The sequence below is a fragment of the Natrix helvetica genome (genome assembly GCF_964273705.1).
Source record: "Natrix helvetica genome assembly, chromosome: 4".
Lineage (NCBI taxonomy): Eukaryota > Metazoa > Chordata > Lepidosauria > Squamata > Natricidae > Natrix > Natrix helvetica.
This window is the reverse complement of record NC_138550.1, coordinates 53950175-53975794: the sequence shown is the minus strand read 5'-3', so window position 1 is coordinate 53975794 and position 25620 is coordinate 53950175. Positions and strand designations below refer to the sequence as shown.

Below are 25620 nucleotides of genomic sequence, written 5' to 3'. Positions count from 1 at the left end.
TGTAAGGAGATTTTTGTTGATTCGGTCTAGGTGGAATCTTTTTGTGTGAAGTTCATTTCTGATTAGGGCCATTTCTGTTCTTTTCAGGATGCGTTTGGTGGCTGTAGAGTTGGAGTGGAATTTTAATTGGAAGCATGTGGGGGTTAAATTTTGATCTCGGCAGTTGCGTAGGAATGTGAGGTCACATAAAATGGAAGCTCTTTGGACTTCGAGTTTTTCGTAGGTCCTGGTCAGATGGTGGATTTCCTCCCCGTAGAGGTACGATATTTGTTTTCTGAGGTTTTCGCGGGTGTTTGTATGTATGTCTTTGGTTGTTCGGGTTTTCTCCCGCGTAGAATTGGAAGTATCTTCACGACGTTTCGATGAAGTCTCATTCATCATCTTCAGGCTGGTGCTTCCGGCTTGGTGCTTCCAGGAGCAATGTGAGATCTCAGCCGGTTCCTCCTTTTAACTGCCAGTGGGGGTTTGTGCTGATTGGGTGGGAGCTTGGCTGCATTCTGATTGGGTGGAGGTGTATTCTGATTGGTAGGGGGCTTGGCTGTGTTCTGATTGGATGGGAGTTTGGCTGTGCTCTGATTGGATGGGGGCGTGTTCTGTTTGGGTGGGGGCCTGGTTGTGCTTGTGTTAGTCTGAGTTGCAGAGGGATTTGAGCTGGTGAGCTGCTTTACTGTTGTTTGGCTTCGCGTTTGTGGTCGTGCCACATCTCCGTGGTGGGCATCAGTTTGCTTAATGTATGGATCTGAGGGGTTTAAAGTGGCTAATAATGCAGCTGTGGTCTGGCTTCTGGTTTGTGGTCCGGCTTCTGGTTTGTGGTCTTTATCGGTGTGGGTTTGGGCTTGCTTTTTGCGTGGATGTGTGATAGTGACATCATTTTATGTGACCTCACATTCCTACGCAACTGCCGAGATCAAAATTTAACCCCCACATGCTTCCAATTAAAATTCCACTCCAACTCTACAGCCACCAAACGCATCCTGAAAAGAACAGAAATGGCCCTAATCAGAAATGAACTTCACACAAAAAGATTCCACCTAGACCGAATCAACAAAAATCTCCTTACACTTCACCTCAAACTCAGCAACAAGATCCATCCCACACTTTGGGACAAATCCAAACAACTCGCCACCTGGAGAGCCGAAACACAGACCACCCTCAAGACAGACACACATACCAATAAACTCCGAAGACTAAAAGAACGCCAGAAACAAACCCCTCCCCCCTCACAGCCACACATGAAACAAACAGTGCATAACATCTCAGATAAGATCCTCACCAAAGCTGAAACCAATGTCCTTGCCAGAGGATTCAACTTTGCAGTCGCTCCCAAACACATCCCCACTGAAACCATTATATGCGGAGTTGAAACCAGCCTGACCAAAATCAACCCCGATGACGCTAACAGAATCAGACTCGAAATTACCAACATCCTCTGCACCAGCAAGCCCCCCAAAAGCAACTTACCCAAAGAGGAACAGACAGCACTACTTAACCTAAAAGAAGACACTAGCATAATAATCCTTCCAGCAGACAAGGGGAACTCCACGGTGGTCATGAACACATCTGACTACCAAACCAAATTAACCAACCTACTCCAAGACTCCACTTACAAACCCCTAAGCACGGATCCCACCACCTACTTAGAAAAAACCACCAGATCCAAAATAAAAGCCTCCCCCATCAGCGAAGAGATTCAGCAAAGAATCATTCCCAGAGAAAAATCATCCAGATGCCCTAAGCTCTATGGTCTCCCCAAGATACACAAAGAAGGAACCCCACTCAGACCCATAGTCAGCTCCATAGGCTCACCTCTACAAAACCTAGCCAAATTTCTCGCCAAACAACTACAGCCCTATGCAGAATCCATCACCTCACACGTAAAAAACTCATTCCAGTTCATAGAGATCATAAAGAAACAAAACTTACAGCCCAGCGACCTACTCGTGAGTTTCGATGTTGTATCCCTCTTCACCCAAGTACCAATCAAAGAAGCCCTGACAGCTATCCAAAATAAATACAACCCCCCCAAACATATCCTAGATCTGACCAACCACTGCCTATCCAACACATACTTCATCTATAATGGACAAAAATACAAACAAATAGAAGGAGCACCCATGGGATCACCCCTCTCACCTGTCATTGCTAACCTCTTCATGGAACACTTTGAAACCCAAGCTCTAGAAAAATCAGATCACAAACCCAAACTCTGGCTCAGATATGTAGACGACACCTTCATAATCTGGCCACACGGGAAAGATAAACTGGACAACTTCCTCACACACCTCAACAGCCTACACCCCAAAATACAGTTCACCATGGAAACAGAAGCCAATAACCAACTCCCCTTCCTGGATGTCTTAGTCTATAAGAAATCCAATGGATCCCTAGGACACACCATCTACCAGAAGAAAACACACACAAACCGCTATTTGCACGCACTCTCACACCACCACCCAGCACAGATCAACTCTGTAGCCAAGACACTCATCTCCAGAACAAAACGCTTAGCAGACGAACAACACCTCAAAACCGAACTACACACTCTCACCAACGTACTAACAGCCAACGGATTCCAAAGAAACAATATCACTAACCTAATCCAAAAAGAAAACCCCACTAAAATCCAAGACAGTGAACAAGAAAACGGCAAAGCCCTCCTCCCATACATAAAAGGCACCACAGACAGAATCAGCAAGATCCTCCACAAACACAACATCAAGACAGCATTCTACACAAACCGAAAAATATCCACCATCCTAAGAAACCCCAAAGACAAAATAGAGTTAGAAAATCAAGGAGTATATGAAATCCCATGCACCACCTGCACCACCACATACATCGGACAAACCAACAGAAGAATAAAGGCACGCATTGAAGAACACAAAAACTCAGTCAGAAAGGAGGAACCAACTTCTTCCCTGGTCCAACACCTCAAAGCCACAGGACATGATATAGACTTTAAAAAGACCAGAACTATTGCCAAAATTGAACACTTTAACAACAGAATAATCAGAGAAGCTATTGAGATAGAAAAACGACCACACAGCATGAATAAACGAGATGATACCTCCCGCCTACCAGCCATTTGGAAACCCGCCCTCACTGACAAACGAGTCCCTAACACAAAGAATGATACCAGACCCACACTCGCGAAAACCACACAGGATGTCACTATCACACATCCACGCAAAAAGCAAGCCCAAACCCACACCGATAAAGACCACAAACCAGAAGCCGGACCACAAACCAGAAGCCAGACCACAGCTGCATTATTAGCCACTTTAAACCCCTCAGATCCATACATTAAGCAAACTGATGCCCACCACGGAGATGTGGCACGACCACAAACGCGAAGCCAAACAACAGTAAAGCAGCTCACCAGCTCAAATCCCTCTGCAACTCAGACTAACACAAGCACAACCAGGCCCCCACCCAAACAGAACACGCCCCCATCCAATCAGAGCACAGCCAAACTCCCATCCAATCAGAACACAGCCAAGCCCCCTACCAATCAGAATACACCTCCACCCAATCAGAATGCAGCCAAGCTCCCACCCAATCAGCACAAACCCCCACTGGCAGTTAAAAGGAGGAACCGGCTGAGATCTCACATTGCTCCTGGAAGCACCAAGCCGGAAGCACCAGCCTGAAGATGATGAATGAGACTTCATCGAAACGTCGTGAAGATACTTCCAATTCTACGCGGGAGAAAACCCGAACAACCAAAGACATATATATATATATATATATATATATATATATATATATATATATATATATATATATATATATATATATATATATATAGTATATATATATATATATATATATATATATATATATATATATATATATAGTATATATTATATAGTATATTATAATATTACATACATCCGTGCGGCCGCGCCCGGGAGCTGCGGAGGCAGAAATATTGTCGGCGCTCCCGGATGACGAAGCCACGAAAGTGACTGGGGGAAGGTTCTCGTCGTTTCCCAGTCGCTTTCGTGGCTTCGTCATCTGGGAGCGCCGACAACATTTCTGCCTCCACAGCTCCCGGGCGTGGCCGGACGGATGTAGCCAGAGCGACGCTGAGGCGGTCCGGGCAGACGAAAGAGCTGCGGAGGCAGAAATGTTGTCGGCACTCCTGGATGACAAAGCCACGAAAGCGACTAGGGAACGACGAGAACCTTCTTGCCTCTGCTGGACTTTGCACAAGTCCAGCAGAGGCAGGAAGGTTCTCGTCATTCCCCAGTCGCTTTCAAGGACTGCGGAGCGCAAGCCGGCGGAGCACGCTCAGGAAGGCGGGGAATGGGATCACGTGTGCTGGAGGCTGAGGCAGCCTCAGCCTCCAGCACACGTGGTCCCATTCCCCGCCTTCCTGATGACGTCACCAGCCTCACCAGCCATAAACCTCACCGCACGTCACTGGTAACACTATATAGGCAAATAAAAGAAGCAGTCAGGTTACATACAGTATGTTTGAATCATATCTGTACCTTCCACCTTTCAGTAACATTTTTACAATAGACATTATATACTAATAATGCTGCATAATCCTTTTACGTTGCTGTACTGCTCTTTACATACACATTACCAACAGAATTTCATTATTTCTCTAGTGTGATTAGTGCATCCACCCATCCTTTTTTTTTGAAATTATTATTATTATATTACAGAGGCAGCTTCACTTAGTTGAAGGCTGTTTCCTTCCTACCACTAAGAGCCAATTTTATTTAAAAGAATCAAAGTTCTAAAAGCGTGAAGATTTTCGCCAAAGAAGCTATTACAGTATTTAAAATTGGTTTCGTACAGCTTGATAGTTGATATACTGCAGTTAACAATCTTTCTCTATTCCATCGTTGTTTTGGCGGGGGAGGGGGGCATCGTTCACATTGTCTTTCATGTTCGCCAGGCTCATGTTTTAACATGGTGCAGTTTTAAACACACACAAATACACATACACACAGAAAGAGTTATCATATAAAGGTATACATTTATTTTCAGCCTAATGATCATGAAGGACATAGAACCATAAAAACCTATGCCTATATATATATTTGTTTTCGTAGATTTTCACGGGTGTAGGTATGCTGGTTTTGTTGTATTCGGGTCTTTTCCCGTGTAGGATTGAGATTGTCTTGGCAACGTTTCGGCAAGTGAGATCTTGCCGAAACGTTGCCAAGACAATCTCAATCCTACACAGGAAAAGACCCGAATATATATATATTATATTATATATATATATATATATATATATATATATATATATATATATATATATGTGTGTGTGTGTGTGTGTGTGTGTGTGTGTGTGTGTGTGTGTGTGTGTGTGTGTGTGTGTGTGTGTGTGTGTATTTGTGCTGATAAATAAATAAAGGGAGACTAGTATAGATCTATTTCGAGCTATTTAGCTCTCATCAGCTAGCCATACCCTTACTGGGATTTGAACCTGGGCTGTATTACATATTAGGCAGGAGTCTTAGCCACTAAGCCACAGGCTCTCCTCCTTATAAGCTGAGCCAGGGAAATAGGTATGTATTTGTGTTACAACCCCTGGTATGCCCAAATAACATTTAAAATTCCATTTTTAGTTAAACATTGTGTTGTCTGAGTGCAAATAGTTTTAGGAAATAATAAAGTGTTTACAACAATGTTTAATACATTGGTATTAGTTCTGTGATTTAAAGGATTCTTATGGGCTTTGTGAATGAATCCTAGTCAGCTTAGTTACCAGTGTCTGGTTTTAATCATTTATATTTCCTTTAATGTTGTAAATTTTGAAAGATTAATACTCCATGGCACTGTGAGAAAATAAGATGGAGGTTAGAAAGAATTAAACTGGACAAATGAATCATCCGTTATGCGTCCTCTTGGAGTCCGTTTAACTGTCAGAGAGTGCTAGGTGTGGCTTCTGATACTTTTTGTCATCACATTCAAGTTCCTGAGAAGTTTAACTCCTGATAGTAGTTTCTATCTGAGGGACGCAGAATTAAGGATGGGGTGATTCAGCTTGACTTTGGACTTAAAAAGCTCTGAACTGTGCAAGCTCAGCCAGTATTCCTTAGATTCTAAGTTTTTTCTCTAGCATCTGAGCTTCAGGAAATAAGCAAGCTCTGTCATAGGCATTAAGTAACTGACAGTACATGTGGGCTAAGGACTTTCATTTCTATAAAAAGAACTCAGGATCAAAAGTACTGAGCATGTGCATTTCTATATTGACATGCAATTTACAGTATATTAATTTTTCAGCATATCAGGTCTGGTATTTCCTAGTGTACTGTTTTGCTAATTATTTATTATTTACCGTATGATGAGAACGTGACAGAAGAGAAGTAAATATATATACACAGTTCACTTGTTCTATATAAATATATAAAACTTCTATAAGGTTATGGAAGTGGCCTTATAGCTGAATGTCTAATTCAGCTATTCAGGCGATCACTTCTGTCATTGCTTCATGCAGATCTTTTAGGGAACTAGAGAATGCACATAGTGGGCAACCTTGCACAATATGTTTAATAGTTTGCATATCAGCCCTACAATCACAACAAGGAGAATCTTTCCATCCCCACTGATAGAGGGCAGAGGCACTTCTTCCAATATCGCACCCAATTCTATTCCATTTCAACCAGAGCAAGGCAAGTCCAAAACCAGATGGTTTGATAGAGGGCTCACTAATGGCCAGGGCGCAAGAAGGCATCTTGGATCATTCCCCTCTCCAGGCATTCTCGGGGTTATACTGGATAGATGTTCAGTGAATAGCTGTTTTCCATGCTGGCCTGTGGGGTTTCAATCTTTTGATTGACTGTGCATCCTCCTGGTGATTAGGGAAGGTGTTGTTTAGCATTCCTGACCTTAGCCTAATGAGAGTGTGTTATCTTCTAATGTGGGGTGGTATGATATTGCTAAATACTGGTAACCAGTGCACAAAGGTGTGATGCAATGTGCCAGAGATGAAACGTATTGTCTGGTGGAGTTGGAAATCAACCGTTAAGTTGTGGGCATTGTTAAGTCACACACTGGCACAATATTCAGCTGCAGAATCAACCAAAACCAAGCCTATTGTTCTTAGGGTGTTAGCATCAGCACTCCAGGATGTTCCACCCAGTCTGTTCAATAAATTGTTACAGCTTTTCCATTTTGCAGCTGTTGTTTTCAAGTAACAGGTGTTGTCGGAAGGTTAGTGATCTGTCCAGTGTCACCCTCAATTACTTTAGTGATTATTAATCAGGCATTACATACATACATAGGTACATACATACATACATACATACATACATACATACATACATACACTGTATGAAATTATTGTTCTTTAGTTGACATATCCATTTTAATTGTGCCTTGTCATTTTTACCCAGTTGATATAAAATAGGGGTTTGCTAACTGGTTGTCATCACATCTCCCTCGGATTCAGTCCGCATTTCCGCAAGGGAGTATACCTCATAGGTTGGAGGGGGAGAAAGCTTGATATAAAATAAAGAACTGGGCAATTCTAGAAATAGGAAAACAATACTTCAAAGTGAAGAATTTGTTTCAAATGAACTGATTAGCTCTCCTACAGATGCTATTGTTATCCTCGTTGTTCTAATGGAGATGACAACAGCAGCATTTATAGAGCAGCTAGCCAGATAATATAAACAATTGTGGCTGGCAAAAACAGGATCTTTCATGAGACTGATCAAGGAGGATACAGTCATCCCACTAACAGGGTGATACTGAGAAGTGAAATGGCCTCAGTGTGGAAATGAAACTATACATGAAAATTACTTTCAGCAAAGAAAGTAATTGGTTTCATGCTTGACGTATATCATCCAGTCTCCTAACTTAAAGCTTTTTTAAAACTCTTTTATTCCTGGATGCTTCCTTAGTTTTTTCTAATACAGATAGTCCTTGACTTACAACAGTTCATTTAGTGCAGGGGTGTCCAAACTTGGGAACTTCAACTCCCAGAATTCCCCAGCCAGTCATGCTGGCTGGGGAATTCTGGGAGTTGGTCCACAAGTCTTAAAGTTCCCAAGTTTGGACACCCCTGATTTAGTGACATTTCAAAGTTGTAATAGCACTGAAAAAGGTGACATGATGTTTTTTCACACTTTTGACCCATGCAGCATCCCCATGGTCACGTGATCAAAATTCAGATACTGGCAACTGACTCATATCTATAATGGTTGCAGGGTCCTGGGGTCATGTGATCACCTTTTGTGAGTTTCTGGCAAGCAAAGCCAATGGGAAAACTAGTTTCTCTTAACCATGTTTCTGTATTAACAACTGCAGTAATGCACAATTGTGGCAAGAAAGGCTATAAAATAGGGCAAAATGAGGCAAAATTCAACAAATATCTCACTTAACAACAGAACATTTGGGCTCAGTTGTGGTTGTTGTTGTTGTTGTTATTATTATTATTATTATTATTATTATTATTATTATTAGTGCATCAACAGAAGTGTATCACAGCGGCCAGTTGTTTCGCCGGATTTGGCGTTAATTACTAGTCAGGCCCCACCCAGGGGCCTAGGACGTCGTAACGTATTTTCGTAATATGTGTGCAGATCCAAGCAGTGCAGCCTTTTGCATTTGACTGATGGTGATTTTGTCAATTTTTAACTGTTTTAAATGTAATTCCAGTGCTTTTGGAATAGCACCCAGTGTGCCGATTACCACTGGAATTACCACTGCTGGTTTGTGCCATAATCGTTGGATTTCAATTTTTAAGTCCTGGTATTTCGCAATTTTTTCATATTCCTTCTCGGCGACCCTGCTATCACCTGGTATTGCGATGTCTATGATTGTAACCTTATTTTTCTCAACCAGTGTGATGTCTGGTGTATTATGCACCAGTATTTTATCCGTTTGTATGCGAAAATCCCACAAGATCTTGACCATCTGACTCTCGACAACTTTTTCAGGCTTATGTTCCCACCAGTTTGCTGCTGTTTTAATATTATAATTTTTGCACAAATTCCAGTGGATCATTTGTGCCACTGAATTGTGCCGCATTTTATAGTCAGTCTGTGTAATTTTTTTACAGCAGCTGAGTATGTGGTCAACAGTTTCATCAACTTCTTTGCAGAGTCTGCATTTGGCATCATCAGAGGATTTTTCGATTTTGGCCTTAATGGCATTTGTTCGGATAGCTTGTTCTTGCGCAGCCAGGATTAGTGACTCTGTTTCTTTCTTTAATGTACCTGCTGTTAACCATAACCAAGTTTTTTCACTGTCCACTTTATCTTTTATTTTTTCCAGAAATTGGCCATGCAATGCTTTGTTCTGCCAACTCTCCATTCTTAATTTTATCACATCTTTTTTGTATTCTTGTTTCGTCTGTTGGGCCTTCAATAGATTTTTGTTCTTTACTTCGATTAATAGATGTTCTTGACTTTCTTTTAAATAATCAGCCAGTGCATGTTTTTCTTCTTCAACTATTTGCTTCACTTGTAATAATCCTCTGCCACCTGATTTTCGGGGCAGGTATAGTCTACCAGTGTCACCACGTGGATGTAAACTGTAGTGCATTGTCATTAGTTTCCTGGTTTTTCGGTCCAAAATGTCCAAATCAGTTTGTGTCCAGTTAACTATACCAGCTGTGTATCTTATAACTGGTATTGCCCAGGTATTTATGGCCTTGATTGTATTTCCACCATTTAATTTAGATTTCAAAATTTTCCTAACTCTGTTGGTGTACTCTCTCCTGACAATAGTTTTTACTTCTCCATGTTTGATGTTATCCAACTGCAAAATGCCTAAGTATTTGTAGGCTTCATTTTCATTGCATTTAATTAGTTGGCCATTGGGCATTTCAATTCCCTCACACGTAGTGATTTTGCCCCTTTTTATGGATACAGTGGCGCATTTTTCCATGCCAAACTGCATTGAAATATCGTTGCTGAATACTCGGACTGTGTTTGTCAGTGATTGGATTTCTATTTCTGACTTTCCATAGAGTTTCAAATCATCCATATATAATAAATGTGAAATTTTTTCAGCTTCTTTGGCTGTTTGGTAGCCTAATTTCATTTTTTTTAAGATTACTGATAGTGGGATCATCGCGATGATGAAGAGAAGCGGTGAAAGTGAATCACCCTGGAAAATTCCTCGCTTGATATTGACCATTCCGTAGTTCTCATTCCCTACTGCCAACTCAGTTCTCCATTGTTTCATCGCCTTTTCAGTGAAGGATGTAATATTTTTACTAATGCCAGTTGTTTCTAAGCATTTTATGATCCAACTATGTGGCAATGAGTCGAATGCTTTTTTATAATCAATCCAGACCATATTCAAGTTCGTTTTTCTTTTCTTACAATTTTCTAATATCATTTTATCAATTAGGAGCTGATCTTTTGTGCCCCTACTCCTTCTTTTGTTGCCTTTTTGCTCTACTGGCAAGATGTTGTTTGTTTCCAAATAATCCATAATGTTATCTGCAATAATGCCTGTGAGTAATTTAAAGGTTGTTGGCAAGCATGTTATTGGTCTGTAGTTTTCAGGTATTGTTCCTTTAGTTGCATCTTTCTGAATCAAGTATGTTTTTCCAGTTGTCAACCATTCATCAATTTGGCCATTTTGTAACATCTCATTCAGTTGCCTGGCCAATATTGCATGTAAACTGGTCAGATATTTGAGCCAGAAACCATGTAATTGGTCCTTTCCAGGTGATGTCCAATTCTTTACTTTTTTTACTCGATTTTTGACCATATCAGTTGTTATTTCTAATACTTGCATTTGTTTGTTGCCAATGCTTTTCTCAAAGTCATGTATCCACTTTGCTTCCTTATTGTAGTCCTTTGCATTTTCCCACAATTCTTTCCAGAATTCAACTGTGGCCTGCTTTTCTGGTTTTTGACTTTTGGTGTCATCATTCACATTAAGATTTTGATTATTATTATTATTATTATTATTATTATTATTATTATTATTATTATTATTATTATTATTATTATTATTATTATTATTATTATTATTATTTGGACTTGTTAGCCGCTCCCTCTCCACGACTAACAGGACTAACTGTTTTGGGGTTAGAAATGTTTATCTAAATATAAAAACTAAATTTCCAATTTTTTTCCTCCATTCTGCCCAGCATTTTCATGTTTTATTTAAAAAATACTTGTCACAAATGGCTGTCAGTGAAAAGGATACAGAGGTGCAAAACAACCTGCTCCATTTCATTAAGGTAAAGGTTCCCCTCGCACTTATGTGCTAGTCATTCCTGACTGTAGAGGGTGATGCTCATCTCCATTTCAAAGCCAAATAGCCAGCGCTGTCCAAAGATGTCTCCGTGGTCATGTGGCCAGCATGACTAAACGCCAAAGGCACACGGAACATTGTTACATTCCCACCAAAGGTGGTCCCTATTTTTCTACTTGCATTTTTACATGCTTTCAAATTGCTAGGTTGGCAGAAGCTGGGACAAGTAACAGGAGCTCACTCCGTTACGTGGCGCTAGGGATTCGAACCACCGAACTGCTGACCTTTCTGATTGACAAGCGCAGCGTCTTAGCCACTGAGCCACCTTCTTAACCACTTAGCCACCACATCCCTTCTTAGCCACTGAGCCACCGCGTCCCTTCCATTTCATTAATGGTGTCTAAAAAGAGAGTAGAAGAAGGACCCAACTTATGATTTTTGGTGGCAACAAAAGGGAAGAGTGTTTAGGTCAGAATACATGATTTATCTGGAGGATGCCCTAATTTCAGACTCAGGTTTGCCAAGGATAAATGGATAACTTTTGACACTTGCATTTTTTGGGGTAATTTATTCATTTAACTTAAACCAAATTTATTTTATTGATTTAAATTGCTTTTTTAAAAATTTGGAATTGCAAGCCATCCAGAATCCCTTGGTTGAGTTGGGTGGCTATAGAAATTGAATAAATACAGTTGGTCTAAATAGAATGATGATGTAATGCAGATTCTTATGCTCTGATACTGTATTCTATAAGGGCTAGTTAAAATATTGGATTTTTCCTTTTTTGTTCCTGGGTTAATTAACCTTTGACAAAAAAGAGCCTTTGACAACTACAACAAAGCCCAGGTGTGTTTATCTTTCTATCAAAGAAGCATACTTGAATCTTTCTTTCTAAGCATGCTTTTAAAAAGTAACTCTTAGCTTAGTCCTAAACAGTTTTCCTTGGAACTCTTTATAAACTTTCAATTTTGTGAATAAATATGTTTCTTGATTTCGTAGTTTTGTAAAAGAAAAATTATAGTAATTGGCATTTTTGCAAGTGCAACTGTTTATTTTTTTTTAAAAAAAATATTAGCCTAAAACAAAATTAAATCCACGTATATTGAGTTATATCTTTGAATTAAAATATATTCAGAACTAAAGATGCATAATCAATGTGTTAGCATATATTTATTTGCATTTTTAATTTATATCCTGCCTGTTGTGTATTGAAACGTTCCTCACTTTCACTAGCTTGTTAACTGCGGACTGAAGCGTTCCTAACTTTCTCTAGCCTGCTACTTGCTTGCGAAACCTCCTGCCATAGACTTGCCTTGGCCTCTCCTGATTGGCCAAGATGCACCTTTATTTTTTTTTATAAATAACATACCTAATACCCCTTCCTCCTCCTATTTTCCCTACAGCAACCACAACCCTGTGAAATGAGTAGAGCTGACAGAGAGTGACAACCCCAAGGTCACCCGGCTGGCTTTCATGCCTAAGGCAGATCTAGAACTCACCATCTCCCATTTTCTAGCCTGGTGCCTTAACCGCTAGAGTCTAGATCAGTGTTTCTCAAACTTGGCGACTTTAAGTCCTGTGGACTTCAACTCCCAGAATCCCCCAGCCAGCATAGCTGGCTGGGGAATTCTGGGTGTTGAAGTCCACAGGACTTAAAGTCGCCAAGTTTGAGAAACACTGATCTAGATCAAACTGGCTCTAGATAACCTGGACCCATGCCATGTAGAGCTTTAAATGTAGCAACCAGCATCTTGAATTGGATCTGGAAACAAACTGGTACCCAATGCAGCTCATACAGCAAGGTTATATGTATGGCCCTAGGGACTCCCAAGACTGTGTATAGCTTGCAAATGGATAGCCCCATGTAGAGCATGTTGCAGTAATCCAGATGAGAAATGAGTAGGGTGCAGGGACTCAAAATCCAACTAAGGGCACAACTGGTGGACAACACCATTGATCTGTGTTACAGAAAATAGAAAGACTGACAGTATTACCTCTTTTCTTCTTAGATCAAAGAGCTTCAAAGCACGATCATTTTCAGTTTCCTTCTAACATTTTCCTCCTTTCCTAAGCTTCTTTCATGTTTTCCTAACTGCCTCCATTGCATTCTTTCTCCAAGGTCATTTCTGTGGCTCTCTAGACATGAATCTAAGTCAATGCCCTTAGATTTTTCTACAGACTTCCAAAACACTGCACAAGCTTGTCTGAATTTTTAAAGGAATTCACAAAAGTTCCTCTGTTGGCATAACCAGCCCTGCCTTTAGGCAGAATGAGATAGTTCCCCCAGGTAATAGACCCTGGAAATCAGGAAATGTAATTAAGTGATAGAGGGCAAAGATGTTTGTGCCACACCGTTAATTCTGTAGCCAGAAGCTAGTCTGATCTGTTCATATGCATATATGGTAGTCTGTTAAACTTGAGAGTTCTGGTAATTTCATATGGATTTTAAACAAAATTCTGCTTTTATGTTACTTGCTTTTCTATTAACAAATGGTAGAATGGTATAAAAAGTGTCTAGTTTGTAGCATTTGCCACAATTAAAATAAATTATTTTAGCGATCTAACCTTTTAAAATTGAAGCAGAATTCCCAAAGAATAGTAGAGATCTTCAGCAGCTATTAAATAGGACACCCTAGCCAATGTGGGGGGTGGGGGAAATTCATTGGCTCAATGTTGTAAAATCTATCTTGGATAGAACTCTATTAATATGTAATTAGACATAGTTAAAAATGAAATGGTCTTAGACTCTGACTTAAAAAAACTAAAAAAATATCAAACTGACATGTAAATTTAAAGTTTTGTGGTCTTGTGATTTATCCAGCATGTGGTTAATGAGTAGTCATTGGTAATCATGCATAAAGAAAACTAGACACCTCTGGTTTTGCTATCTTAAGTTATTACCACTAATAGGTACCGTCCACATGTCTTCAAATCTACTATCTATGGTATTTATATTTACAGTTTTATTGTTTAACTTACATTCTCGCCTTTATTTTTGCAAGTAACGACCTGTTGCACTGAAGGAAATTATAGAGAAAGCAGAATAGTAGGAACTGAGAATCTGCTTTTCCGTTGACAGGGGTATAGGGAGAAATTTTGTATTTGCATAAATGCCTTAAGACATGGGGTTTTTTTTTGGGGGGGGGTGTTGCATACTTTTTGAAGTTTCAGTGACTGATAAATAATACTCATGCAAATAAGGATTGAATTATGGATCCAAACTGATAAATTGCATTAGTGTATTTCATTATATAAAATAAGAGACTTCTGGAGTGGCCAAGGGTGCTAGGCATGCTGTAATTTTTCCAGCAAATTAATATCATTAATTAATATTGTTGCACATATTGGGAATTGAAATATATCTTCTTTAAAAAGCAGCCTTTCTTCAATCTCTAGCATTGGAATGGATATGATATTTTCAGGTTACTTAGGATCCACTTTCAGTGAATACGAGCAGATGCAAAAATGGACATCTTTAATTGCTAGTGCATGATCCAGAAAAGGATAGCCTTGTTTAAGATAAAGCATGGACTTGAAGGATAATGGTGATGTTAATTTTCAAATTAAATAGCAGGCATAAAACGATTATCATCAATACTACAGAACTGCAGGGTAAGATCTGAGCCTTAAAACTTTAAACTTTACCTCCCTGGGCAAATTTGTATACATAGCAATGGAATACATTAGCATTGGGGCAGGGGTGGGTTCTGGCTGCTGCTACTGCCAGTTCACTCAAGGATGTGCTGAAGGTGTGCGGGCATTATGCGCGCATGCGCAGTGCTATAAAAATGGTTCTACGCATGCGCAGAAACAAAAAAATAAGATGGTGCCGCCAAGAGAATCAGTTTGGGGGCATGGCTGGCCAAGTTACTACCTACTCGGCCGAATCGGTCTGGCACTTCTGCATTGGGGGAAAATCATTCTGAACATTCATTTTAAGTTTTTCAAGATATCACTCTAAACCTGCAATAAGTGCTAAGGTAGTCGTCTACTTTAACTTCCGATAATGATTAAATTAAATAATGAGTAAATTAATTGCCTCCAATCTGTTATCTTCTATATTTCATGTTGGGACTTCAAACATGCAACAAGACCCCAAAAGGTGGCTTATAGGTATGGTATATAATACCTATATAAGTTATAAGAAAAAAGCCAAATATATGTGGGAACATAGGAAAGTCCTTTATTTAAATACATTAAAATTAAAGATGGGTAAAATTAGTTGTTGCAATGCTGTTCCAATTTGAAAGAGTTATTTCAAGCTTTCAAAAAAAAAACATCATTAGAATAGTCATCTGTGGTAGAAAGAGGCCATTTCAATTTCAAGACAGTTATTCTGAATTAAGAATATTTTGTATGAAATATAATAGAAGGGGAAATAATATAAGGTGAGCTGTATCGATTGATAATTGCTGTTAGAAAGAACAGGAAGCTCCTGTTTGTATTGCATTGTGTAAGTGTGTTGTACGTCTAAGTTTTGTGTCTGTGTGTTTTACATGTTTGTTAATAAAATTGAAAGATTGAAAAAAAAAAGAATATTTTGTGAAACTGCTTATTGAGAGTGCAGGATGCTTTATTATAATCAGACATGATAGAAATTTTTCTTTCCTGTTTCAGGGAAGAGCTTCACATTGACTATCACAGTCTTCACGAATCCTCCACAAGTAGCCACGTACCACAGAGCTATCAAGATAACAGTGGATGGGCCCCGAGAACCAAGAAGTAAGTATTCAGAAAACACTGGTGCTCTCTTCAATTATTCAAGCTTTATACAGTGTATAAAGTGAAGGGAGGATAGAAATGATCCTGTTGATCCCATCTCTCTCTATTTTTTTTTTTGCCCATTAGCAGCTTTTTGCCTCACAATATTTGAAAGATAATATAATGATAATAATAATTTATTAAATTTCTAGACCGCCCCCTCTCCCCGGAGGGACTCGGGGCGGTGTACAGGAATAAATTTAAAACATACAAACAAACATACACATAAGTAAAAATCACATTAAACAACCCCTGTACAATTTATAAAAATTAAAAAAGAGACCTTAAAACCAATCTTAAAAATTTAAAAATATCTACATCAAGGGGGTTCTGTAGTTATTTTGCCTGTCCGTGCAATCTATTTATATACTATTAAAACTCCTGTCATGATCTGCAACTGGGAAAAACAGTGCATCATAGGGCAACAGTTTTTGAACCAAAGTACCTCAAATGGAATAACTTACAGAATGTGTCCAAAATCCAGGACCTATGACTCCCAAGGGAATTAAATTTGGGGAAGTTATGGCTCTTGCAGTGCTAGTAGCTGCTGTTGCACTGCTGGGCTGCTGCTGCAGTCACTCAGTCTTCATTTTCAATGTTCTGTGACAGTTTCCCAGCTAGTCTTGCAATCCCTCACTCCTTCTCCCACCCAGCAGTAGCCATTTACCTGCCAGAAGGGAAGGGAATGAAAAAATCCAAATGTTCCACAATCACACTCAATGGGCAAGCCAGAAGGAATTCAGAAAACACTCCTGCTCCCGCTGGGGTTTTTTGCCCACCCTTTATCGTAAATAAATTGCTCTGAAACAATGAGCCAATGGGGTATGGAATGTCTAGTTCAGAAATAAAGATTAGAGCTCTAAAAATAATAAAAGCTGATATAATTTGAGAAAGCTCCATACTAAATACACACATGCTGCATATATATTATGGACAAAGAGTACTGGTGAGTGAGGGAAGTAAAGTCAGGGCATGCACTTAGTTCTCAGTCTCATGGTAAGCTTTGTGAAGAGGAAACATAGGATGAGGATTTTGGCCACAGAATTCTGTACAGTACAATACTATGTTCTGTACAGTAATGTGTTTAAATCAGTAAGTGCTAAACACATTGCTATACACAATTGCCTGGTACAAAGGCTCTGTGAATTTAATGGACCATATTTCTGAGTAGAGATATGTGGGTTGCTAATTGCACTTAATGTACATAGAGAGTTAAATTCTTGTTACTCAGTTGTGTGTATAGAAATTGGAAAACCAGCCATTTATATGCTAAAACTGCAGCTATGTTTTGAATACTATGCTTGGAGGGATATACCTAAAAGTCATGTATCTAGGGGAAAAAACTAATGTTGATTTAAGGTAATAGGGATACTGTTCATAGTCTTCTTTGACATATAATATTGCAATTTTTAGCAACTTTGTATAGGTCTCCAAGGGCAGTCACCAATGACTGGGGGGGGAGGGGCAGGGTGTTGCATTCTTGTCACAAGGTTCTAAATGTGTCACAGTTATGGAGAAGAATATAAGGGGAGCTTATATTGGGATGGGAATGGGGGGAAATCTGATAAACTTTTCACCGCAAACTCTGCACTGCATGCAAAAAAATGAAAGAAAAGAAACCATGCACATTATTCAGCATTTCCTGCTCACTTTGCTTTCAGCTTTGCATAGGAAATTTAATTTTACAAACAAAACAGCCCCGTTTGTCCTCTCCTTAAAGTTGGCAAAGGGAACAGAACTGAAGGAAGAAGTGAGGGAGCCAGACAACATGCAGTTGCTTTTATATGCAGTTTATTGTCTCTCCTGCAAGTTAAGAAAACAGTAATTGTTGAGGGCAGGCAGCACTTCAAGGAGACAGATGGAATTTATTCCGCTGAGGCACAGATTTTCTCAGTCATGCCTGCCAAATTAAGAATGAGTAAATAATAAATAATATCTCAAGGGATGCATCCAGAAAATACATAAGCACAGTGTTAGAACACCCCTTCCTCCCCCCTCCCAGTCAATACATTGCTGAGTCTATGCAATGTTCCCTTGTTATTACCCAAGACAATAATTACCTTCAGTGTAGAATGTTCATATTTGAATCAAAATATCTTCTTGTAAGTTGAGGTTCGTGGTTTTCTTTGCTTACTCCTCCCTCACATTTAGCAGAAGTTGCAACTATAGCGTAAGATAAGTCAAAATGAGCAGAGTAAAGAAGTGAGTGCTCATGGAAATGACACCATTACAGTTAAGAACAGAAGAGCCAGTGGGTGTAACAGTTAAAATATTGCACTTGGACTGAGGAGACCATGTGTAGGTCCTTGCTTCACCATTCCGCTCATTGAATGATCACTCAAAACTAAAATACTTTTAATGTAAAATTATTAGAAGCTCTCCCATGGCACACTTTTTCCTCAAAGAAAGTGCATTTTGAAAACATAAAAATTGCATTCATTCAAACAGGATGAATGAGTTGGAGAAATTGTCAGAATGATGTTATTTTCCATGGTAGTAAAGTTATGGAGCTACTTTTCTCTCAATAGAGTTTTCTATGATTCTATGATAGTTTTCTATGATTAATATTTTGAAGAAAATGACGTTCTAAATCAAGAAATCTAGCAGATGCACAAGATTTATTTAGCTATTTCTCCCACTGATTCCAATTACATCATTTCTCAATTACTAAAATATATTTTGTATCATTGATTCTTTTAATCAGCACAATTCTAAACCTCTTGATCATAATCCACTATACTAGACTAGAGTACAAAAACTGTTATGAGGCAGAAAACTGGCAGGTAGCCTATGAGTGTATATACAGATTCTGAACTGAATGTTAATTTTATAGATGTTTAAGAGAAACAAATAACCAGCATTTGAATCTCAAACTGATGATACGTTGGGGAAAATATTCTTTGTTTTAATTTATAGACGCCCTATGCTGGGGACAGAATTTAGTAAAATTCACAATATTTTCATTTGTAGATTAATGTTGTCCTCTTCCCGAGGACATCCTACCTTGTTCTTTAAAAGCTAAAGCCCTTATTTCAACTTGTTCTCATCACTTATATTCTATCTTTCCAAACTATCTTTGATAATGAAAATAACAGAACAAGCATAACCGAAAGGAGGAGAGTGAAATATTTTATTCTTATATACAGGAAAGTGGAGCTTTAAAAATGGGCCATTTTTAACCATTGACCAATGCTTTTCTTTATGCAAGCTGTCAAGTTTGCATTATTAAAACAGGGTTTAGTTATGTTTCCTCATTTGAGTACCCTCTTCCTCATCACAAGTACCTGATAAGTTTTTCAAGGTGACACTAACTGACAATACTAAATAAAGTGACTAGAAACTCCAACTGACAAATACAGAAAGTTGCACAGATATTTTCCTTTCCCTGGGCTGTTTGCAGAGTGGCAGTGTCAATGAACTAAAATGTTGCAGAAATGAAGGGGGGGGGGATAAAAAATAATATCTGGCATGGATGTAAATGCAAATGAATTTATGAGTTAAATTCAGAAAGCTGGTTTTCCTTCTTTAGTTCTGCAGTTTAGCAATACAATATTTCTGCCTTTGTTATTTCTACCTATTGCAGTTAACATAGAGAGCAATGTAATCTTTTTTCTGCCATGTCACATGCATGTCATAGTGTGCATTAGCCTAATACTCTAAGTCCTTTCCTGAGACCGCACCTCCCATTTTGAGTATGTTACTGTAGCACTACAGAAAAATAACAACAAAAAGTCTTTTTTGTTTCTAGAGTTCTTTGGCTGGCAACCAGTGAATCAAAAACCAATCTTTATAGGTGAGGATCAGTGGTGGGTTTCAAATTTTTTTAGAACCTCTTCTGTAGGTGTGGCCTGTTTTGTGGGAGTGGCTTGCCGGCCATGTGACTGGGTGGGAGTGGCTTGCCGGCCATGTAACTGGGGTGGGAGTGGCTTGTCGGCCATGTGACTGGGTGGGAGTGGCTTGCCAGTCATGTGACTGGGAGGGAATGGCTTGGCAGTCATGTGACTGGGAGGGAGTGGCCAAGACGATGTCACTGAATTATTTGCCCCAATGAATGATCCACAAAAAGAAGATATTAAAAAGGAAATTTATTATTTTGTGCACCTACTACTTAAATAAGATTAAAATAAGTACACAAAACAATAAAAGATCTACTTACAGAAGGAAGATGACTGTCCTTGCCGGATGTCTACATCACTAACCATACTTGCTCCAGTGAATGGCCTGCACAAAGAAGAGACACACAAATGAACTCTTCAATTGCATGTACTACATTAGCATGAAACAAGCACACAAAATAATAGAAAAGGAATATGATTGTTCTTTTGTGTGTCTTCAACATCACAGACTGACCACCTTGCTCCAATGAATGGCCTGCACAAAGAGACACAGAAAGGAAGATTTTAATTGCATGCACTACCACACTAAGGATGAAACCACCACACAAAGCAATAAAACAGCTACTTACATAGGAAAGATGACTGTCCTAGCGGTCATACTCTGTTGCCTCTTCATCCTGTTAAATACTACTAACTGCAAAAGAAATAAAACAATATTGGACTTGATTGTGGTTGTAAGCTGAAGACTACACTACGGGTAACAGAAGGGACCTCTGTTTTCACCCAACAATGTACAATCTTTTCAGGAAGGATGTCCCCCAACAAACAGGAAAGATATAGTTTTTCATTTAAGAAGTTAGATCAAGAATGAATGTCATAGGTAGATTCACAGAGCAATACAGATTTCTTTTTCTGAAATTTATTCCTCAGTTCAAAAAACAGGAATATATGAATTAGGTTCAGTATTTAGGACAGACCAAGTAGCTATTCAAGAGTTAGGGGTGTCATGGTTAGAAGCAATGGTAAAGCAAGATATGGATTTAAAACCAGTAATATTTTGTTGGGTATTTCAAAGGGAATACAATGCATATTTGGCAGCAGCCAAACAAATATATTAAAATGAATAAATATTAGAATGTGCAGGAATGAATAAATTGACAATTAAAATCAAGAAGGCTTTAAATACTTTTTCATGTGGGATTTGTTTTATCAATTGCTAACTAACAGAAACAGAAATTAGAAATCTGAAAGTATGAAAGAAAACACCAATTATGTAAGGAAAGGTCACTAAAATGCATAAGGAAATATTATTAGTACTTGATCATTATTATTGTGTAGATAATTACAGAATGTTACACACACACACACACACACACACACACACAAACTATGACAGCCAGGAAAATACCAAAAGAATAACAATTTCCCCCCCAAAAAACTACAGATGAAACCAGTTTTTTTCCCTAACCCTAAGGACAGGAAAGACAAAGCCACTGGAATAAAAACCATCAAGGCATTGTGGGAAATTATAAATGACAGTGCCAGGAAGCTCACAGAACCAGCAACCACCTTACAATTACCTAAACAACCAGGTATCACACAGAAACACACAAAATCTGGCAAAGCTGCCTGGCACTTACCTGGCCTGCCCATAGAAAAGCAGCCACTTTGAGACACATAAACCATGCACCAACCTCCACACTTAAAAGCAACATATTGCATCACAAATAAAACATTTGCAAAAAGGAATAACATTTCTTGTAATAAACATATTCTATAAACAATAATTAAAAATACCATTCCCTCCTTAAAAGCCATTAAAAAATCTATAAACAACAAATAAGTAAAAATTCCCTAAAACTAATTAAAAAAAAAAGATATTCTATAAATAATTTTTAAAAATCCTTAAAAACCATTAAAACATATTCTATAAACAATAATTAAAAAATATCATTCCCTCCCTAAAAGTCATTAAAAAGAATTCTATAAACAATAAATAAAATATCCTTTAAAAAAAACATTAAAAGCATAAAGAAAAAAACCCGAGTCATTTACCAGCAGGAAGAATCAGCAGCTCTCTGATGCGATGGATGCAGGGAGCAGGCAGGCGACCAGGCAGCAGGTAAGCTTAGCCATCCAAGCGAGGCTGGGGACTGGGTGGGGGGGTGGCAAGAAAGGCCTCAGGCAAGCACCAGGCAGTCCTACCATCTAGGAGAAATCGGGGATCCACTGGAACAAAGGCTTCAAGGAATCCCCAGACTTATCCAGAGTGCAGAGCCGTGGCAGGCCGCTCTAGCTGGCTTCTCGCCGCCCCCACCCTTAGTTGCGGCCAGGCATCCTAGGAAAGTTCGGGACATGGAAAAGGCCTCACAAAGTCCCCGAACTTGCCAAGGATGCCGGCCGTCCCATGTAAGCTCCCGCCCCCACCCCCGCCACTGCCCCCATGCTTACTGGTGGCCATGCATCCTAGGCAAGTTCGGGGACCTCCTGAACTTGCCTAGGAGGCCAGCCATGGCCCGCAAGCTCCCGCCGCTGCCCCCGTGCTTACTGGCGGCTAGGCATCCTAGGCAAGTTCGGGGACCTTGCAAAGGCCTCGCGAGGTCCCCGAACTTGCCTAAGACACCAGCTGCACCACTTAACCTCAAGCTGAGCTTCCATCCCTAGTTGGGTAATATAGTATCTGTCCAGAATTATCGTCCTGAACAATTCCTGAAATATCCTGATAATGGTGACAATCTATTCTCCTCTAATACTAGATCCTCCAATAATCTATTTCCTGTGATAAAAGAAACCTGTAAGCAAGACAGCATTTTATTTTTAGATCAATGGGTGATATGTGCTGTCATTAGAGGAGATGCCTAGCACATCCCCTTTTGCATGCCTAATTTCTCAGTCTACATAATTGGTTGTTGTCATGAGACGCTTTCTCACCATGTGAAGGAGAAGCAGTAACAGTTTACTATTTTATTTATCTTTAAAGAGGGACAGGGCAAACGTTTTTGTGTGAAACAATCAGTATGGGAGGATGACTCAATTATTGGCTAGTAATTGAGAAATTATTAACTGATAGGACTCCATTCCAAGCTTATTGACAAAAAGAACAATTTGGTCTGACTGCTTGTTTGGCTATTTGTTCTCTGTGAGCTCTACAGATTCACAATGAAGCAGTCCAAATAGATCCTAGTGCCATTTTCAAGAGAAATAATAAGGAATGGATTTTCAGACAGAGCATTTGGACAATTTTGAAACAGTCTGTCCAAGCCAAGGACTTTAGGATACAGATTAGTAGCAATTTTAACCAAATGCACATGTTCAGTATATGTGGTACCTGGCTCAATAATAATAACTGTGAGAGAAATATTGGGAGTCCAATGGACAATCACTTAAATATGAGCCAGCAATGTGCTGCAGCTGCCAAAAAAGCCAACACAGTTCTAGGCTGCATCAACAGAGGGATAGAATCAAGATCACGTTAAGTGTTAATACCACTTTATAATATCTTGGTAAGGCCACACTTGAAATACTGCATCCTGTTTTCATCACTATGATGTAACAAAGATATTGAGACACTGGAAAGAGTGCAGAGAAGAGCAACAAAGATGATTAGGGGATTGGAGGCTAAAACACATTAAAAGGCTACACATACACGAACTGGTACACATACCCAGTTCGTGTATGTGTAGTTTAATGAATAGAAGGATTAGGGGTCACATGATAGCAGTGTTCCAATGTCTCAGAGATTGCCAAAAAGAAGACTCCCGAGTCCCTTTGGGGAGAGGGAGCGGTTTATAAATTTAAATAAAGTTAAAGTTAAAGAAGTCAAGCTATTCTCCAAAGCACTTGAACGCATGACAAGAAGCAATGGATTGAAATTAATCAAGGAGAGAAGCAATCTAGAACTAAGGAGAAATTTTCTGGCAGTTAGAACAATTAATCAGTGGAACAACTTGCCTCCAGAAGTTATGAATGCTCAATATTGGACGTTTTTAAGAGATTGGACAACCATTTGTCTGAAATAGTATAGGGTTTCCTGCCTGAGCAGGGGGTTGGAGTAGAAGGCCTCCAAGATCCCTTCCAACTCTGTTATTCTGTTCCTTTATTCTGTTAATGATGCAGGTCTTTTGTATCTGTGTTGCTTCTTTTTTACAGATAAGTGAGAAAAAGAGCCTAATAGTTGCATGATTTGTATGTCTCTGTTACTGTATAAACCAGTGGTGGGTTGCTTCTACTGTCACTACCAGTAAGCTGATCACCCGCTCACCCATTCTATTTGTGCACGTGCCTGACTTGCGCTGTGCATGTGTGCGCACTTTGCCGTTTGCCATAAAAACAGCTATAGAGCACGGGCAGATGGGCGGGCCAAATGAGCCACCGTACTGGTACACTCTCAGCTGCTCCCGGCCACTACCAGTATGGACATAGCAGGCCGTACTCGCAGCAACCCACCTTTGGTATAACCTAAGATCATGTTCACAACTTTATTAACTTCATAATGTGATGTGCTGACTGTGCCTTCAGTTCATCTTGCATGATTCAGGCAACTCATTCATCATTTGCTCAGGTTATCCCGTTCCTTGTATCCTGAAATAAGTTCCATTCATGATGTTGTGTCAGATTTCAGGTGGCTGAGCAAATGTCAGAATTTAACAAATTGACACTGCCACAATTATTATTTCACTTAATATCCTAAGAAAGTTTAGAACCAAGACATTACTCTCATCCTAACCAAAGTTCAATGCAAAAGAAACCCCAATAAATCCTGTCTTTCAATCAGACTGAAAATTTAACAGGAAAAATATAAACAGAATGTGCACATTCTTTTTTGAGCTGTAGATGACCTCCTCAAGTGAAATTATCTCCTCAGCTTCAACTCAGCAAAACATCTCACGTGAACAGAAGAAATATGTGCTCAGTTCATAGGGGAAGAGTACACTTTTCAAGGTCTTGTGCAAACCACATTGATTCATCAGCAATCCAAATAACCTCCGGAACTACAGCAAATAGTTCAGCTATGTTTGGGCTAAGGAGTCCCTTCCAACTCTGTTGTTCTGTGCTGCTCTACTCTACTGTACTCTACCCTATTCTACTCTATAAATAAGCCTTTATGTGAAAATGTCATACATTTGGGACATATAGAGCTTTGCAGAGTTTAGTAAAATGTAAATTACCAAAACTGCCATCTTGAACCACCGACATAGCACATAAATGGTGAGATTAGGAACTCAATGGAAATTGTGGTAAAACTGGAGATGAAAGTAATTTTCTTTTAGTTTGGTTGGCCAGCTGCACAAGATTTTATGACTCATCATCTGCATTTTCAAGAGAAATAGTTTCACCAGATTTTCTAAGATAAGTTAGTAAGAAATAATATTTTTATATTGACAAAATAGAAAACATATGGTTTATCCCATGCATCTGGACTATTTTTTCTTACTCATTGACCCTGTCTTTTCAATATTGCTACTGACTGTTTGGGTTGACCATACCACTTCACCGTTGGAAATTAATACTAGTTGACTCCTTCTGTGCTGTTCATATGAAGCCAAAAAAAATAAGGGGAAGAATAACTGCCTGTATGCTGTTTGGAAATTCTTCTGACTCTGCTTTAAAAACTCTATATAGTAGCTTACTATATCTCCTTGCAGCTATAAAGAAAAAGGCAGGGAAAGGTATAATATTGCTTAAGATTAAACAGAACCATTAAAGAAATGAATAAAATTGAAGTCTTGCTTGTCTCTAATGAAGTGTTTGAACAGTGAAAAGACTGAAAATTATTTTTCTTAAACAAGCCACTCTAGACTTTAAATGTAAACACATTTATTTCAAAGAAATGAAA

General features: G+C 39.1%; 1 protein-coding gene across 3 annotated transcripts in view; it reads left to right on the top strand.

Annotated features, from left to right (window-relative positions):
* RUNX1 (RUNX family transcription factor 1) overlaps positions 1-25620 on the top strand; it is a 201347-nt gene that overhangs the window by 128803 nt on the left and 46924 nt on the right. For all 3 annotated transcript variants that reach the window (XM_081951300.1, XM_081951301.1, XM_081951302.1), the window contains one exon: positions 15805-15909. In XM_081951300.1, the coding sequence (XP_081807426.1) occupies positions 15805-15909 (105 nt within the window). The remainder of the gene's footprint in view (positions 1-15804; positions 15910-25620) is intronic.